General features: G+C 34.6%; 1 protein-coding gene across 14 annotated transcripts in view; it reads left to right on the top strand.

Annotated features, from left to right (window-relative positions):
• Positions 1-18,312, top strand: part of ANKRD12 (ankyrin repeat domain 12) — a 138,343-nt gene that overhangs the window by 95,527 nt on the left and 24,504 nt on the right. For 4 of the 14 annotated variants that reach the window (XM_070513563.1, XM_070513560.1, XM_070513559.1 and 1 more), the window contains one exon: positions 6,834-6,913. The exons of the other annotated variants lie outside the window; for them this stretch is intronic. In XM_070513563.1, the coding sequence (XP_070369664.1) occupies positions 6,850-6,913 (64 nt within the window). In that variant the 5' untranslated portion in view covers positions 6,834-6,849. The remainder of the gene's footprint in view (positions 1-6,833; positions 6,914-18,312) is intronic. 14 annotated transcript variants of the gene reach the window in all.

Here is an 18,312-nt window from a genome sequence, read left to right as displayed (position 1 = left end):
TCACCATACATAGTTACAAAAACTTTTTTTCGTTGTGATGAGGACTTTCGAGATGTACTCTCTTAGCAACTTTCAAATACAGTATTATTAACTGTAGTCATCATGTCATCATTATGACACAGTCATCTTGATGCAGTCATCATGATGGACATTACATCCCCATGACTTATTTTATAACTGGAAGATCATACCTTTTGACCCCCTTCACCCATTTCACCCACCTCCTAACAACTACTTCTGGCAACCATCAATCTATTCTCTATATCTCTGAACTTAGTCTTTGTTTTTAGATTCTACATAGAAATGACATCATATGGTATTTGTATTTCTTTCTCTGTCTGACCAATTTCACTTAGCATAATGCCCTCAAGTTCCATCCGTATTGTCACAAATGGCAAGATTTCCTTCTTTTTATGGCTGAATAGTATTCCACTGTGTGTGTGTGTGTGTGTGTGTACACATACCACATTTTCTTTATCCATTCATCCCTCAGTGGACACTTAGATTGTTTCCATATCTTAGCTATTGTAAATAATGCTACAATGAACATAGGAGTACACATATCTTTTCAAATTAGTGTTTTCATTTTCTTTGGATAAATACCTAGAAGTGGAATTGTTGGATCATATGGTAATTCTCTTTTTAATTTTTTAAGTCACTTCCGTACTGTTTTCCATAGCGGCTGCACCAATTTACATTGCCACCAACAGTGCACAAGGGTTCCCTTTTCTCTACATCCTCACCAATACTTATTATGTGTTGTCTTTTTGATAATAGCCATTCTAACAGGTGTGAGGTGATACCTCATTGTGGTTTTGATTTGCAGTCCCTGATGATTAGTGACGTTGAGTATCTTTTCATGTACATGTTGGCCATCCATATGTCTTCCTTGGAAAAATGTCTATTCAGATCCTCTGCCTGTTTTTACATCAGATTGTCTGTCTACTGTTGAGTTGTATCACTTCTTTATATATTTTGGATATTAACCCCTTACAAGATATATGGTTTGCAAATACTTTCTTTCGTTAAGTAGGTTGCCTTTTCATTTTGTTGATGATTTCCTTTGCTGCGCAGAAGTTAAAATCTCAATATTTTATTATGAAAATGTCTAAACATACAGCAAAGTTCAAAGAATTTTAGAGTGAGCACCCTGTAGTCACCAGCTACATTTTACAGTTGTTAATTTTTTGCTATATTTCCTGTATTATATTATCAAATATCTATCTATCTGTCCATCCATCTACCCATCAATCCATCTTATTTTTTAATGCATTTCAAAACAAGTTGTGAACATTTCTAAATACTTTAGCATGCATTTCATTAATCAGAGTTCAGTTTTTGTATATGAGTATTTTAGGTAATATTTACATTTGTGAAAGTAACAATTCTTTATTTAATATAACATTCTTTGAGTATGAGAAACACATAGACCTGTATAAGCCAGGCTTATCAAGAAACAGAATATCTCCATCACTCCAAAAAGTTCCTTATGCCCCTTCCTAGTCAGTCCCTTCCCCTACCTGATCACTTACACCCTTCATGGTAAAGATGATTAGGCAAGAGTCAGTAATAGCTGATAAATCTAGGGGGAATTTTTTGATGAAGAGCAGGATATTTACATGAAAGGAGGGAAAAAACCCAGTGATTATATGTTAGAGAAATCTAGCAACACCTGAACTGTATGATCAAAATTAACATCATCAAAGGAGGGACAGATATACATCATGTGCTTCCAGATGTGATATCATGAGAAGGATATAACATCGCTTTTATAGCATTCTGGCTAAGAATGCATAATCATGAAGAATGTTCCTTTTTGAATGCCAATGTCATAGAAGATTAAGAAATGTCAGTGTTATGAAATATCAGTAAAGGCAGTATGTTCCAGACTATCTAAAGAGGTAATAATTAAAGGCAATACCTGATCCTAGCCTGGATTCTGTACTAGAGGGGAAAAATGATTATAAAGGACATTTTTAGATCATTTAACTAGGAATATGGACAGTAGATTAGTGTTTATCAATGTAAATTTATGAAGTTGACAACTATACTGTGGCAACAAGAAAATATCCTTATGTCTTAGGAAATAGGCACTGATGTCAAAGGGATAAAGAGCCATGATGTTTGTAATTTACCTTCATATAGTTCAGGGAAAAAAATGTATATATACACACATGTATATAGAGAGAGCACATTATCAAACAAGAGTAAAACATTAACAATAGGCAAATCTGGGTAAAGGATATATGGTGTTTAATATTTTTTATTTTTCTAACTTTTTGTGAGTGAAATTATTTCCAAAGAAAACTTAAAATATTTACAAATACATAAAATTTCCTTGTTTTGTTCAGTGAGAAAGATCTAAAAGCAACAACTAAGACAGTAACGCTAATCATTCCTAGTGCCTGGATTATAATCTTGAAATATTTTTCTATTAAAAGAAAACCAAGTCTTCTTGGAAAAAACAGATGATTCTGAGTCTGGGGCAGGAAATATATAATATGAGCTTGCATTGCATATTTCAGGGAAGCTGTTAAAGACTAATATAAGGTCTTGTCAAAAGGCCTTATCAGAGAACCAGTTTATTATCTTAAGGATTAGGCAAAAAAGAGAAAAAATCGTTTATCTTCCCTTTCCTATATGAACTCCATCATTGGGTAACCTCGTTATAGGTAAGGAGAAGTGTTTTCTTATAAAATTAATCCAGCTAAAAGAATGCAAAAAAAAATCGGCCATTTTGCAACTCCCAATTAGTTAATACATCCAAGCATTGAGTATCAACAGTTGCTAACATTAAATAAAAAATGAGCAAGAAAGAAAACATTACATGCCCCCTGATGAAAGAATACCCTACACTGCCACTCCTCAGGATGCAGCTGCCATTTGCAGGAACCACCAAAGTCAGGGGAACATAGTGAACTGCACCAAGAAAAATCCAAACTGTGGGAACGCAAACTGTTGTGCTTCTTCAACAGGTAAATTGCATGGAAATGAAAATGAAGAAGCTGTAGAAAAAAATAAAAATGACTTAAAAGCATATCAAACTTTAAAAAATGAGCAAGACTAAGAAGTTAAGCATGTATTTAATAGGTGATTTATACTTGTTTGGGGTAATTTTGTACAAAACTCAGTTAAGATAAATGGCACATATAAGATGCAGGATATTGATTTTTTTTTTTTTTAATACTAAGAAATTCTGAAGATGATGTGTTAGGGGGAAAACCTGATAGGTTTTCAATAGTTTTGAGAAGGGACCAGCAGTAGTGAGAGTTTCTGTATTTCACTTAGGAAATGGTCAGGGCTTCCACTAATTATAACCCATCCAAAAGTGGCGCTGTTTATAGGAAGAGGAGACAAGGGGGGTGAATAAAGAGAGAAAACTATAATTTAAAGCATTGACAGCAGTATTTGGTGGTAGTAATGTTCATGAATAGAGCTAAAACTATAGGCGAAATTATAAAGCTGGCAACTTTCCTTTCAGTATCTATTTTCACCTCACCCTCCAGTAAATGTAAATGCCTTAAGTGTTTGGTACATAGACATTGCTCAATAAATATTTGTTGAATTGGTGAGGAGGGGTTACTGTCCCTTAGGAGTTATGCCAGGACTCTCCAACCCCCATGAGTCCAAGGAACAGCTGAACGTGTAGGCCAGGGTCATCCATTACTGAGACTAAGGAAGTTTGAGAAGACGTAGAGTCAAGCAGCTGGCTTCCTCCTGGTGCTTCAGCTGCTAACTGGCAGTCACAGGAGTGAATGCGCTTTACTGTCCACCACGTGCAGGAGAGCTGCCTCTTGGACTACTCCAACATTGGGTTGCAGTGAACTAATGAAGAACGACAACCCTCCAAGGTTACCTAGAAATCTGAGAGAACATTTTGAACAAATAGAATGTTAACTCAGCTAAACAAAACTACTAGAGGAAACAGATAACTTCAACAACAACAAAAATGAGCACTTAAGAAAGTTCAAGTATGGCACAAAAAGACTTTTTGAAGCTAATGATCACTGGACTTAAATTATTAGACTGGAAAATCAAGTAAAATAAGTCGTCACAAAACAGCAAAAATACAAAGAGAAAGAATCCTTTAAGAAAAGATAAAAGACAGGGAATAGATCTATGAGACCTAACAGATCTAACATGTGAATAATAATTGTTTATGGGAATTTAAAAGGGGGGAAAATGAAACAGGTGGAAGATAGTCCATAATTATACAAAAGAAGAAAATTTTCTTGAGCTGAAGAAAACCTGAGTCTATCAATTATAAAGTTCATTGAGCTCCAGGTAGATTGATGAAGACACACACATACACCCCTAGACATATATTGGTCAGATTTTTAGTTCTGAATGTAACAGATTACATACAAGGAAGTATTGTCACGTTGGCATTGGACTTGTAACTTGCAACAGTGGAAGATAGACTACTGAGAGACAAGTGCCTACAACATGACAATCCTGTACCTAAGCAAGGTATTAGTCTCCTGTCAGGATGAAAGAAAGATAATTATAGACATTTAAGGATTTAAAAGGTATATCGGGGGCTGGCCCCATGGCCGAATAGTTAAGTTGGTGCGCTCCGCTGCGGCGGCTGAGGGTTTTGTTGGTTCAGATCCTGGGCGCAGACAGGGCACCGCTCATCAAGCCATGCTGAGGCAGCATCCCATGAGCCACAACTAGAAGGACCCACAACTAAAATATACAACTGTGTACTGGGGGGATTTGGGGAGAAAAAGCAGAAAGAAAAACATATATCAAAATGTATATTTTCTTACATTTTTTAAAAGAAATAATAGAAAAATAAACTAACAACTTATAAAAGTGGTTACCTAATAGGAGAAGGAATAAAAAGGGAGGTATATGAATTGTACAGTCTTTTTTGAAGAACAGTCTGGCAGCAGCTAACAAAATACAAAAGCTCTTATCTTTATTATGGATACATACTGTGAAATATTTCTGGATGAAATAATGATGAATGGGATGTGCTTCAAAATGATACAGGGGTAGGGTGAATAGGGGTATGGACTGGCTGAAGATTGATGGCTGTTAGAACTGAGTGATGGGTACATTGGCATTCGGTGTAATATTCTGTCTACTTTTGTGTAAGTTCAAAATTTACCATTATAAAAATGTTTTTAAAAATACCCATGCTCTTTGATCTAGCAGTGACACTTCTGCAAATATCCCATGTTTATTACAGCACTGTTTTTAGTGGCAAAAGAAAAAATGTATAGTTATACAGGGGATTGCTTGCATAAATCAAGGTATATGGCCACACCATGGACTATTGTACAGCCATGAAGAAGGGTGTCTTAAAGCTGTACTAGTTACTTGGAGAGATTTTCATAAGATGTAGTTGAGTTAGAAAAATCAAGATGAATATTCATAATATCATTTTTATAAAATGAGCAATCTTTTAAAAACCTATATGTTTGTATATGTATGTATTTGTATAAAATGTTATAAGCATGGAGCAAAATCTAGAAGGATGTATACCAGGCTGTTAATGAGGCTGTGTTGAAGGGCGAGTGGCAGAGGAGGGATTGAATTGGGTAGAAGGCAGAAAGGTAGAACTGGACCAGTCGTGTGATGTTATTTTTGTATACAAGACTCAACAAAATCTTCTTTTACCCTACCACCCTGTTTGTTTAGTCCTTTATGCCCTTCCCTTCACAACTAAGCTTCTTAAAGTGCACTCCATTGAATCGGTGTTTACTAACATCACACATGATCTTCTAACTGCCAGATGTATTAACCATCTTACAATGTCTCTGTAGAATTTGACGTTGTTAACCGCGTTCTTCCTAATGTTCTCTTGTCTTGGTTTCTGGGACATAGTTCTCTCCTGGCTTTCACCCAGCTTCCCAGACTGTTCCTTCTCAGTTTCCTTCTAGAATCTCATCTTTACTTCTTCCTCATTCCCTTCACATAGACCCCTGTGCTGGTTTTTCCAAAGATTTTACTTTCTCATGAGAGAAGATTTTACCCTCTTCCCATGCCACATAGTCTCCCAAATAAAGTTCACCCACACTCACAGTTTTAACTACTATCTATATGGTAAGACCTTCCAAAAAGCTCTTTCTCTTAAGCTTAAAACCTATATATTTAGCTGCCCTCTGGATATTACCACTTAGAATTCCCAGAGAAATCAGTGTGCCTGAATGGAACTTCTTTTTTCCCCATTTACACTCCTCTTCTTGTTTTTTTCTACCTCAGTTAATGGTAACGTCATTCAGCTATATATACATAAATATGTCATATACTTGGTAGTCATCCTAAACTCCTTTTCCTCCAGCTCAGTTATTCAACAACTATTTTTAAGCCCTCATTATGTGTTAGGCATTGTTTAAGCACTGGGGATAACAGCTGATTAAGAAAATGGAGATACTAACACAATCATTGGCTAAATCCTGTCAATATCTACTTTCAAAATATTTATAAATCCATCTACCAGTTACAAGCTGAAAGTCATTTGAACATCTTTGTGCTGTGTGGGATCAGGATTATAATAGCTGAAATTACATTGGCTTCCCTAAGAAAATAAGATTTGGAAAATAGGAATTTTTTATCTGGTATGTTAATTCTGAAATTTTAGTCTCTTTAGAAAACAGTAGCTGTGAAAAGCAGCTTTTGTTATAAAACTTTCTATTAGAAAGAAGTACCACAACTTTGCATTAGAAAGAAGTGCTGCAACACATTTTTCCCATGGAAGAAGGAAGGTATCTTGTTTGAACTTACATGTTTAATTAGAGTGGAACACATCTTCTAGAACCTTTTTTAATTTTCACTGGTTTTGATTGTTTCCTGTGTTCATCAGCTCTGTATTGATTTTTCAGAATATTTATTTTCCACATGGTGAATGTCCCTGAATTATTGCTTGATCAAAGTCCCTCAAGGAATGTTGCAAAAATCATCAGTAAGTATCATACAGAGATTTTGGAGTTGCTGAAAAAGACTGATGAAAAATACCCAATTTATTGCTTAATTTACAGGAGGTCCTTGTTAGACTTAACTTTGTTAAACTTCATTTAATCAAATTCAGAATGTATTAATACTTAGTTGAGAATTAATTTAACTGCCCATAGACATTTATATTTGTAAAGCCTGATAGCATTGTTACCCATCTGGTATATTGTGTCATCCATGTGACAGATACACTTTAAGTGTTACAAAGTTAGAGAATATAACCAGGACTCTGAATTTCAGAACTTAATAAATTTGGAGTAAAATAAAAGGATGTTATATATGCAACATTTTAAATACAGTTTATTCCATTAGGCATTGTGCTTTATGATAGTGGTACTCAGAATAGCTATTCCACAAACTGTTACTGGTTCTCAGGACAAGGAGTTTGTGCCAGAATGTAAATCGGCGCACTACTTCCTTCATCAAAAAGGAAAAAATGCTATGAAAAAAAATCAGCTGAACTAAACAGTGTGCTAGTGACATAATTTATTTAAGTTTTTGATACAAGCTGCTTATTTTGTCATGGATTAGTAATAAACAGTTTGCAGTTTGGCCTCAGTTCACGGACAACACTGAGTATTTTTATGTCGTACATATCAGATATTTATGGTATTTTTGCAGAAATACGTGTCCTGCTTAGTACAGCTTATTTGTATACAAATGTGTGGCACTTTTAAGTTTGCATAATTCTTGAGTCTGGTTTTTTTTTACCCCCTAACTTCTTCCCTTTTCCCATGGTCTTATTCCACATTACTTTCCTATACAGAAATTCTATGTCATAATGGTGTTTGCTACAAATAATTGCTTACTGCTACTCTGCTGAGAATTTAGTCATATTCAGAGAGCCAGATCACGCTCATAAAACATAATTATGGTACTGGAGAAGGGGGTAACTCCGTCACATAGTGTCCCCCCCATACTTTCTGACACTCATTAATTGCCAAAGTGGAGATTCTGTTACAAGTTTGCAGACACTGATTTTATTACTTAAATAGAGTGCCCAGTGGGCAAACTTAAAAATGCTAGTCATTGTCAAAAAGAATTATGTCTTCACCTTTTTCTAATCTTACTTTGACTGCCAGTAATCTGGCTTTGTTTATTAAGCAGCTGCTATAAACTTTCCTAACTTGCATACTTCAGCTTACACAAGGAAACGCTCCATCATAATAAACAGATGAGCTAGTTTTAGAGTCTACTGCAGAACAGATTAGGAGACTTTTAAAAAGACAGTGATATATTGTTACCCACTGGTGTTCACTGAGTGCATTTCTGTGTCATAAAATACACAAAATGACCAGTATTTTGAAGCCTTATTTTTCTTAATGTTAAAATACTAAATTGTAACTATTCCAAATATATTGTCATAATTTGTGAAACTCATTTCCTCAGTTTTATATTTTAGGAGCTATGAAAATAGAACTATTGATAGATGCTTATATGGAATTATAACAGTTAATAAATCAAGAGATCAAATAAACAATTATTTAAGTCAAAATAAACCAGAAATTTTTATTAAATGGATTTTGTGATATTAACAATTTAACCATAAGTAGGAAGAAGAAACACCTTAGAAAGTTTTTAAGCAAATCTTTTAACCTTACAAGTATGAAGACTATGGGAAGAAGTTACATGGGGTGTTTTTAGGGTATCAAAATATATATTAGCATATTTGATCATTAGGAATTTAGACTTGATAGAGCATTTTATAGGGTAAAGAAGTTTGCATACTACTTTACCTGAAATTAATGATTCCTCCATTTAACACATAAAGAATATTTTATCTTCTTGCTTTCTAAATGACATTTTAAAATCACTTCCAGTATATGCATTAGGTAATGGGTTAAGCCAGTATGGAAAATTGTAATCCTTTTATAACCCAAGAACCTTATTTTACTTAACCAGGACTGTTAACACCGTCTTTGATTAAATCTATTTCTGAAGTGGTTGAGTGGCAGCAAGCACTATGTTTGGTGTTTGGCACCCTTTATCTTTCACATATCCTTGTGGTATCAGTGCTTAGAAGAAATGAAAAAGGCACTTAGGTGCCCATCATGTGCAGAGGGCTGAGCATACAGCACAACAGGCAATGAGGCATTCTTTTATTTAGTGACCAATTAAAAGAAATTCCGTCATGATGTTTTCCATGCTCTGCTTTGTGACATACATGGTGCACTTTACACACAGAGTTCGAAATTTTAATTTTTCAAAACTTTTTCCTAAATACCTGAATCTTAAACAAACAAAACTTCTACAGTTCTCTTACTTAAAAATCAGTACTTTTAAATCAATACAGATTTTATCATGTGTTGTATGTGTACTAATTATATTAACTTAGTTCCAAAGTGTAAGAATTTTTAAGTCTTGGTGGAGTGTTTTTTAAAGAAAAATATATATGTCAAGTTTGTTAAGTGAAGAAAAGGAAAAGACGTTATGAATACCTAAATTACCATATGCTGTAAACATTTGACTTATATATCAGAAAAATAAATGGGAAGTTGTGGTTGCAACTGAGATGTTCTTTGGATGTCTGCAAATGACTATATTATCAGTCTTTAAATCTTCTGTTACATAAAATATTCTGCTAAGTATCTCTCTTTGAAGTTCATGTAAATATAGTAGTCAAGAAGTTTCCAAGTGTTTTTGCCCAAAATATATAAAATTGTTTATTGAAAATACCAAAACTAATAGATTTTTTTATAAAAATATATTAGCTTGATGATTTTCCTTAAAAATTGAATTTCTATCAGTGCCTAGCAACTTAAAGTGAGTCTGTCACATAATTATAGTAGTTGAGATATTGCTGAATATTTAAGACTAAAATTCTAAAGGGTACATTTGGGCAGAACCCTTAAAAAAAAAGACCTTTGACTTAAAAATATTAATTATATTTGCATACATTTAAATGAATTCAGCCTTAGCTATATCATCCTTTCTGTAGAAACATGTTTTATCTAGTCATGGTTAAAGGGACCTCCATGTAATATGATGAAATAGCTGAGACTGGGTGATTTTGTCAGTTTCCTTTAGTGACATCAAAATTTTTGTAGTGATACCAAGTCATGTTTTCAGAGGGAAAAAAATGTTGATTAATTTGTACTTTATAGAATCAGTTTCTGTATTACTGACATTTTAGGAGAAAGGCAATGTGTAACTACTTGAAGGGTATCTGAGTGCTGTGGTACTTGATTTTACTTCTTATGTAGATTTTGCTTTTAAACTTAGTATTTTCAACTGTTGATTATATTCTCTTCCCTCCCCAGCTCACCCCTAAACTCAACTGTAATGGTCTTACTTATATCTATTACTATAGAAATACACTGAAAATATGTTCTCATGTGGCATACTTATTTCCAAAAAGATGTATGACTACTTTTCTCCTATAAAGTAGAATTAGAATATCTAACCTTTACTTAGGAAAATAGAGGTTTAGAAATGGAGAGTTAGAATAGACTATATAAAATTACCTGGTATTTTATTTTCCTGTCTACAAACTACATTTTTCAATTAATTTAGGGATATGAAAGCTGTAAAGATTTGTTTCTTTAAATGCCAGGTGTAGGGGCTGGCCCGGTGGTGCAGCGGTTAAGTGTGCACGTTCTGCTTCTGGTGGCCCGGGGTTCGCCAGTTCGATCCCAGGTGCGGATATGGCACTGCTTGGCAAGCCATGCTGTGGTAGGCGTCCCACATATAAAGTAGAGGAAGATGGGCACGGATGTTAGCTCAGGGCCAGGCTTCCTCAGCAAAAAAGAAGAGGACTGGCAGTAGTTAGCTCAGGGCTAATCTTCCTCAAAAAAAAAAAAATTTAAATGCCAGGTGTATTTTTCTAATGTTACTTCTTTGGCTAGGTAACATAAATAAGTTATAGTTATATCATTAATTCTTAAATATATTGTGGTTAGTGAGCTATTGCAGAGCAAAGGAACAGCCCAAAATAGGCATAAGAGAGGCCTGCAACAGTTGTGAAATATCCTCGTAGTAAGGCCCCAGAGACTCTCTGAAACTCAGAGTCAGCTTGTTCAGGGAACAGTCTCAGCAGAAGACTGCAATTAGAGAGCAGCACAGATCACTACAAACGGGCCTCTCACTCACGAAACTGCTGCAGAAATGAGTTCTCCCTTTATCAGTATGAAAAGGAATCCAAAGATTTGAGGAAAACCAACTGAATGAAAGAGGAAAGAGGCCAAGATGAACAAACAGAACAATGGATCCTGGAAAATAGAAATAATAGAGGAAGCAGAAGGGTAAGTTCTACTGAGTATTCCTGGAGATTCTTGGAGGTCAGTTGATCCACTAACTATAACAACAAAAGGCTACTGTGAAAAAGTAGACTTGGAAAGTCCTTTGAATTCAAAATATTTATCATTACTGAAAATAAATATTCTACAGGCCTAAAGGATAGACTGGACATTGCTGAAGATGTAATTTGAGATCTTAAGAGAAGGGCAACATATAAAACATAAAATATTAAAAAAATGAAACATTGGAAATATAAGAAAAACTGTAAAAAACAAACTATACCCAGGATATGTAGTGTTCATCTTACAAAGAAGAGCAAATATTGGGGAAAATTTTCTTAATTGAAGAAAATGTCCTTTAACTGAAGAAAGACTTATGTTTATAGATCGAAAGAGAAAAAACAAAAAAAAACACGTCTAGATATACAACTTCAAGGGTAAAGATTTTTCTGAAAACCTGTAAGCTCCCAGAATCCGAGGGAAAGGTGTTACCTGCAAAGAAAGGAGACTGACTGGCATCAGATTTCTCATTCTTAATTCTGTTATTAGAAGACAGCCTGAGCTATAGTTACAACGTTCTATGAAAAATCATTTTGATCATAAAATTCCATTCCCAACCAACTATCACTCAAGTGTAAGGGCTAAAGAAAACATCCCTGGACATACCTTCTGAGCTCTTTCTGAAAAAATTGTTCAAATATATTATTTTTCAGTGACACAATAGGAGTCTAAAAGGAAAATATGAAGACTAACTCAGGATTTTAATGAAAAATTACAGCAGGGAGCAATTGGCATATTTTAGAACAAAATGTCAGAGAGCTTTGTAAAGAATGTTATTAGAGGAGAGTAGATAACAATACATATATTGTGTGAATTAGATTCTGAGAGTTCACTGTGTCCTGGTGTTGATGATATGAAGGATATTGTCTGATCTGATGAACAAGAAAAAAGGCAAAAACTTCAGGGACGATAAACCATGAGGACGAGTCGTGCGCTAAATATAAAGCAGCAAGCTAAAATGTGATGTGATTTTGGGCTGCTCATAGACTGTAAGTCCTCTTTCTGAAATGACAGTAGTGGGTCTCCATTGGTCAGGTGATTTAGAAGACACAAGAGACTAGACCTGAGGTTCAGAAATTCTCTTCACTTTATTATTTCAAAGTTAGTTAAATTCAAATAAAATCAAATGTAATACTTAGGAAGAATGATTCTCTTCGGTGGTGGGATTATCTTGTGGGTGGCATTCCTTTACCCATCTCTGTGTTTTCTTGGTTTTCTAACATGAACTGTCTTACTTTTATAATAAAAGAACAATAAATGCTATTTGGAAATAAATGAAACAAAATCTTAATAAAGATAACTAAGGAAGTATAGCCAAGGATGTTTTTATGCACTAGCCCATGTCTGAATAAAAAGGACATAAACACTATTCCAAATGTAAAGAGCTTTTTTTCTTTTTTAAGTAGTATTTCTAGAGCTAAAAGAATTCTTAATTCTGGTTGAATACATTGTGCAAAAAAAATGGCTTTCGACGTTGCAGAGGTTTTGACAATGGAAATCAAGTCATAAGCCATTATTTTTTCTACTCCTCTCTTTGGAATGGCTGTATTAATCTTAAGAGCTCAGATTTCAGTACACCTGTACTATCTAGGTTTGATCCCTGGATCTCAAATCGTGGGCAAGTTTGTTAACCTTTACGTGCTCAGGTTACACATCTGTAAAATAGGGATTACAGTACATACTTTGGAGGTGTGGTAAATGAAAGTTAGATGAGTTAACATATGAATCATAGAATATTGACTGGCACTGAGTAAGCACTTGATAATTATTAGCTTTAAAAATAATGAATATCTGAAATACAGTTATCACATTAGATATGTCCAGTTATTTAAAATTAAATATTTAGAACCATACTTTATATGATATTGCAGCCTTATAAAATGATGGATGAGGTGATACTATTGTACAAGATATTGTATGTCTAAGGTGTGAATATCTCAAAGTCAAGCGAAGAATAACAGATAGCAAGTTGATATTTGAAATTCAACTTTAACCTCAGGTGGATATGTTTTACAGTGTTATGTTTGCTTATTTTGTTTTTATATATACTTTTTTTTTCGAGGAAGATTAGCCCAGAGCTAACATCTGCTGCCAATCCTCCTCTTTTTTGCTGAGAAAAACTGGCCCTGAGCTAATATCCGTGCCCATCTTACTCTACTTTATATGTGGAACGCCTGCCACAGCATGGCTTGCCAAGCAGTGCCATGTCTGCACCCAGGATCCAAACCGGTGAACCCCAGGTCGCCGAAGCAGAATGTGCGAACTTAACCACTGCACCACCAAGCAGGGCCCTGCTTATTTTTTTTTTTTTATTTAAAGCATTTTACATGTAAATTAACGTCTCATTTAATATAATCATTTTAGAGCCTAGGTTTTTGTGGCAGAGTTGCTTTCTCAATATGCTCAATTATGGAATAAACATAGAAATAGAAAGTATTTATTTAAACGCTTTTGGAAAGATTACAAATTGTGGCATCATTTTATTGGGTGTGTATAGTTCATCCTGACTATTTTCAGTGCATTTTATGTACTCAGAAGTAACATAGCATAGCATGATGGTTGTGAGTACCAATTTTGGAGTTAGAGAAATTTAGGTTTGAAGAGCTAGCTCTGCCACTTCTTAACTGTGTGGTCATGGATAAATTTATTATTAACATTGTTACATAGGAGTATTATGGGTATATAAGGTGGATACAAAGATAAATGAGATAATTTATAGACTTGCGTAAATATGGTATTTGTTTTAAGCTTTCACCAAGGATTATTTTCAACAAAAAGTTCTCCTTCACTTGTTACGTTGTAGAAACTTTTTTTAATCATTATATAATGACATTAAATTGCAGTTAGCAAATGATAAAAGGTTTGTATAGTTGTGTCACCCCTTTCCCTGTCCCCATACCCATTTCCCCTCTCTGTTTTTTGAGGAATATTAAAAAATGTTTTACACAAGTGGTTGTCAATTATGACTAGTGCTGTTATGTATAAAAATATAAATTCCACTGGACACTAATATAAGAAAATTGTTTCTTTGTTCACTCTGTTTCTTCTCTGCCCTCACTGCCTCCCTCTCCCTGCACCATGAAATGTCAGTATCTTGACTTAAAAGACCAATGGTTTCCACTGCCCTCATTCTAAAGGACCGCAGTCCTCCATTGTCACCCTGGAATCAGTGAAATAAGTGCCTGAAGTCAGACTGAATCATTTTGTCTTCAGTCTTCTGATGCAAAGTTAAACAAATAGGAAAAGTAATGAGATTGAACTAAGGCATTTTTAAGTGAAAATATGTGCTGTATTGAGTTTGGCAGTATTTGATGTTAAATGTACATTTCATTTAAATGCTATTAATTTAACAAAGCACTTTTCTCTTTTGTCCTAGGCAAGGGGTTAATATTTATCACATGTATGGTATGTGATAGGATATGCTAGACACATTACATAAATTAGTTCATTTAATCCTCACAACAGCTCTATGAGTTAATCCCTAATTCATAGCTTACTGACCTAATAAGTGGCAGGGCAAAGATTTGAACCTAGGAGTAATGGCAGAACCTGTGTACTTTTCCATTATGCCATACTGATTGTTACTGAGTATGAAAAGTTTAGTCAGATGATCCTGATGTCAGCATATAACTACAATATGAATTTAGTGTATATTTATTTGACTTAATGATACCTGTTATGAGGTGTGACATTACTAAACTCTTCTTCATTATCTTGGAATGTAGCACCTTCTGTTGGGCAAAAAGGATTCTGAAAATGAAATAAAGTAGCTGGTGTTTTTTTGGTTTTTGCCAAAGAGCCTAACACTAACTAAAATGTTTAATGAAAGAATACGTTTTCATATGTAATGTATTTCTGAAAATGTGCATACATGTTACCTGGTTTTGTGCTTAGAAAGTTAAGAAAATTATTTTTTTAAAAACCCTCAAGTGTAGTATATATGTTTAGAGTTTTTGGTTTGTTCTGTACATTGCATAATATATTCATTATTTAAAACAGTTTTAGGGGCCGGCCTGGTGGCACAGCGGTTAAGTGCGCACATTCTTGCTTCGGCAGCCTGGGGTTCGCCGGTTCGGATCCCAGATGCAGACATGGCACCACTTGGCAAGCCATGCTGTGGTAGGCATCCCACATATAAAGTGGAGGAAGCTGGATACTGGTGTTAGCCCAGGGCCAGTCTTCCTCAAAAAAAAAAAAAATTTTTTTTTAATTTAATTGAAAGCAAATTAATGGTTTTACTTTTATCCTATAAAATTTCAAATATATGCAAAAGTAGAAAGAACAGTATTATGAACCCCTTTGTACTTACTGCCCAGTTTTAATAATTACCACCTATGACCAATCTTGTTTTACCTCTCTCCATTCTTCCTTACCCCATCATTTTGAAGTCATTTCATTGGAAAATACTTTGGTAGGTATCTCTAATTAAAGATAGGAATTTTTTAAATTTTAAATATGCCCATAATACCATTATCATACCTAAACTAACTAAATTCTATTACTGTTAAATATCCAGTTATTATTCCAAGTTCTGATTGCCTCATAAACCATAATTTTTTTTAACTTTTTCAAAATCAGAGTCCAAATAAAGTGTATATTGCAATTGGATGATATGTCTGAGTATCTTTTAATCTATAGATATCCCCCTCCCATTCTTATATTCTTGCAATTTTTGTTGAAATAACCTGATCATTGGCCTGGTAAATTTTACGAAAGTCTGGATTTTGCTCATTGCATCTCCGTGATTTCATTTAAGGAAAATTACTCTTCCAAATATTTTTTCATCTCAATTTCAGATTTTCTTCCTTTACCTACAATGAGTTTAATGGTAAACTGACTTCACTTTTGGGGAGAAAAAGTTATTTGTGGTAATTGCAAGGGGATTTTGCTAAATGATGAGCAGGAGATTATTTTAATGGTTCTGATCAATTTTCATAGTTTTTGTCAAGACCAAGGTGAACATTAGGCTTATTTTGAAACTAATTTCTAGCATTTAATATTGACATAAGCTGTCTGTACAACTTATTAAAATATTTTATGTGCTGATTTTGCCTATAATTTTAAATCTTTATTTCGATCACTGCTTTTCAAAATGTTGACACACTCTATGTTTATCTAGTATTTCATATGGTTTTTTTCTTGACAGTTGAACAATCTTCATTTCAGTTAGCTTCTGAAGAAGGCTAAAGATTTGCTACTTTCATTACATCTAGTAGGTTCCATCTTTATCTTAATTGTATTGTTGCTACTGTCAACACTTTTTCCATTTTCGTCAAATACAAACAAAATACATATGTATTAAATTGTACAAACACCACTATATAAAGATGGTGCCATTGTTTAAAAGTAAATTTCTGGCTGACTGAAAAAGGTTCAGGAGCTGACATATAAAACCATGAGCTCAGTATAGGAAGATAGGCATGGTAATACATAATGTGTAGAGGTACAGGCTATCTGAAAGCTATGGGCGGCCTAAAGCAAATCAAATAACAGATCTGTGTTCCACATGGGAACTAATGGATGTGGATGAAACACTTACCACCTCTTCAGATTGCTAAGTTTAAGGGAGATATCAGCAATCAATTAGCCAGACAGTAGTCAATGGCAACATCATTTGCCATCTGGATACTATACAAAATTGTAAAGTGCATAAATTTGTATTTCATATTTCTCTCTCTTTCTGCAGTCCTCCTATCCAACCATACAACACCTCCTCTTGATTTCTTGATGACATAATACGGTTCCAAAGCTCTCTATTTGTATGTTTATTGTACATTTATTAAGCACCTATGAAAGTCCCTAAGTATTTTAAGTCACAGACTTATATTTGACGTATCTGTTGAATAATTTGAAAAACAGAAGCAGAAAATTACAGCTGCCTCACCACAAAGGACTCCAAATTCCATAAATAGGCCTTTTTTCCTCAGTAAGCACACTACCACCCCTACCATTCTCCATCCCACAAATATAAAATACAGAAGTTTTTATTTCTCTGGGTGGTATAGATTGAGGCAAGTACTGTTTATTAATTTATAGAAAGCTGAATTGTGTGTGTGTATGCATGTCCTGAAGTACTCTTCATCTAGAGTAGGTGGAATGCATCAGGGATATTGTGGGGCAGATAGCCTTCCCTCTTTGCTCCTTGCCTTTTCTAGGAAACAGACAATCTTTGACCTCCCATATCCCAGTGAACAGAGTAACAGGCATAAAAAATGCACACCTTTTGGAATGGTTTCAAACCAGTCTTGTTCCCAGGGGGTAAATGAGAAGTTAACTTTACCTCCTTCCAAACACTCCAAATAAACGTATAACCTAAGTAAATACAAATGCAAACATAGCCTCGAGAAAAGTCCCCTAGGCAACATCCTGCCCACAACAGATTACTCCCCTTAAGCCATTCCCATATGTAAATTCTTGAACTGCTCCTCTCCCTGACCACTAATCTAGAATATCTCCTACTTAAATAGGTGGAAAATAATAAAGAACAACTAATCAGAAACCACATAAATATGCATGGAAGTTTGGGGAAGAGGAAGTAGTATACTGTTGTGGCTAATGTGTACAGCAGGGACTGAAAGATGGGAGGCAGTTTAGAACACACTATGAAGTCAGACAGAAACACCCTGGGCTACATCCCCTAGTGGTGAGGTGACCTTGGACAAGGTACTTACTGGCTCTGACTCTGTTTACATGCTTCTTAAGTGAGGATAACAATTGCTGTTGTGAAGACCAAATATTATTTGGATAGCAAATAGCAGGATTCAATAAATGGTTGTAGTAGTGGAAATAGTGCTTCAGATTTTGAAAAGTCTTATACCATTATCTTTGGAGTTTTTGTTTTATCCTAGAGTAGGAAGCCCTCTTAGGAGAAGAGACATAATATGATCTATAATGCTGGCCACATTGTGGTTTAAGATGATGACTGATCTAGGCAAGAAATGATGAGAACTTGAGCTGGGACAGTGGTAGTGGGAATAGAAAATGGATTTAAGAGACGGTCCAGAGACGAAGAGTTGGGAGAATTGAAAATGGCTCTGAGGTTTTTAGTTTGAGT

This window comes from Equus asinus, chromosome 7 (assembly GCF_041296235.1).
Source record: "Equus asinus isolate D_3611 breed Donkey chromosome 7, EquAss-T2T_v2, whole genome shotgun sequence".
NCBI classification, from domain to species: Eukaryota; Metazoa; Chordata; class Mammalia; order Perissodactyla; family Equidae; genus Equus; species Equus asinus.
Note: the sequence above shows the minus strand (reverse complement) of the source record. Positions and strands in the feature narration are given on the sequence as shown.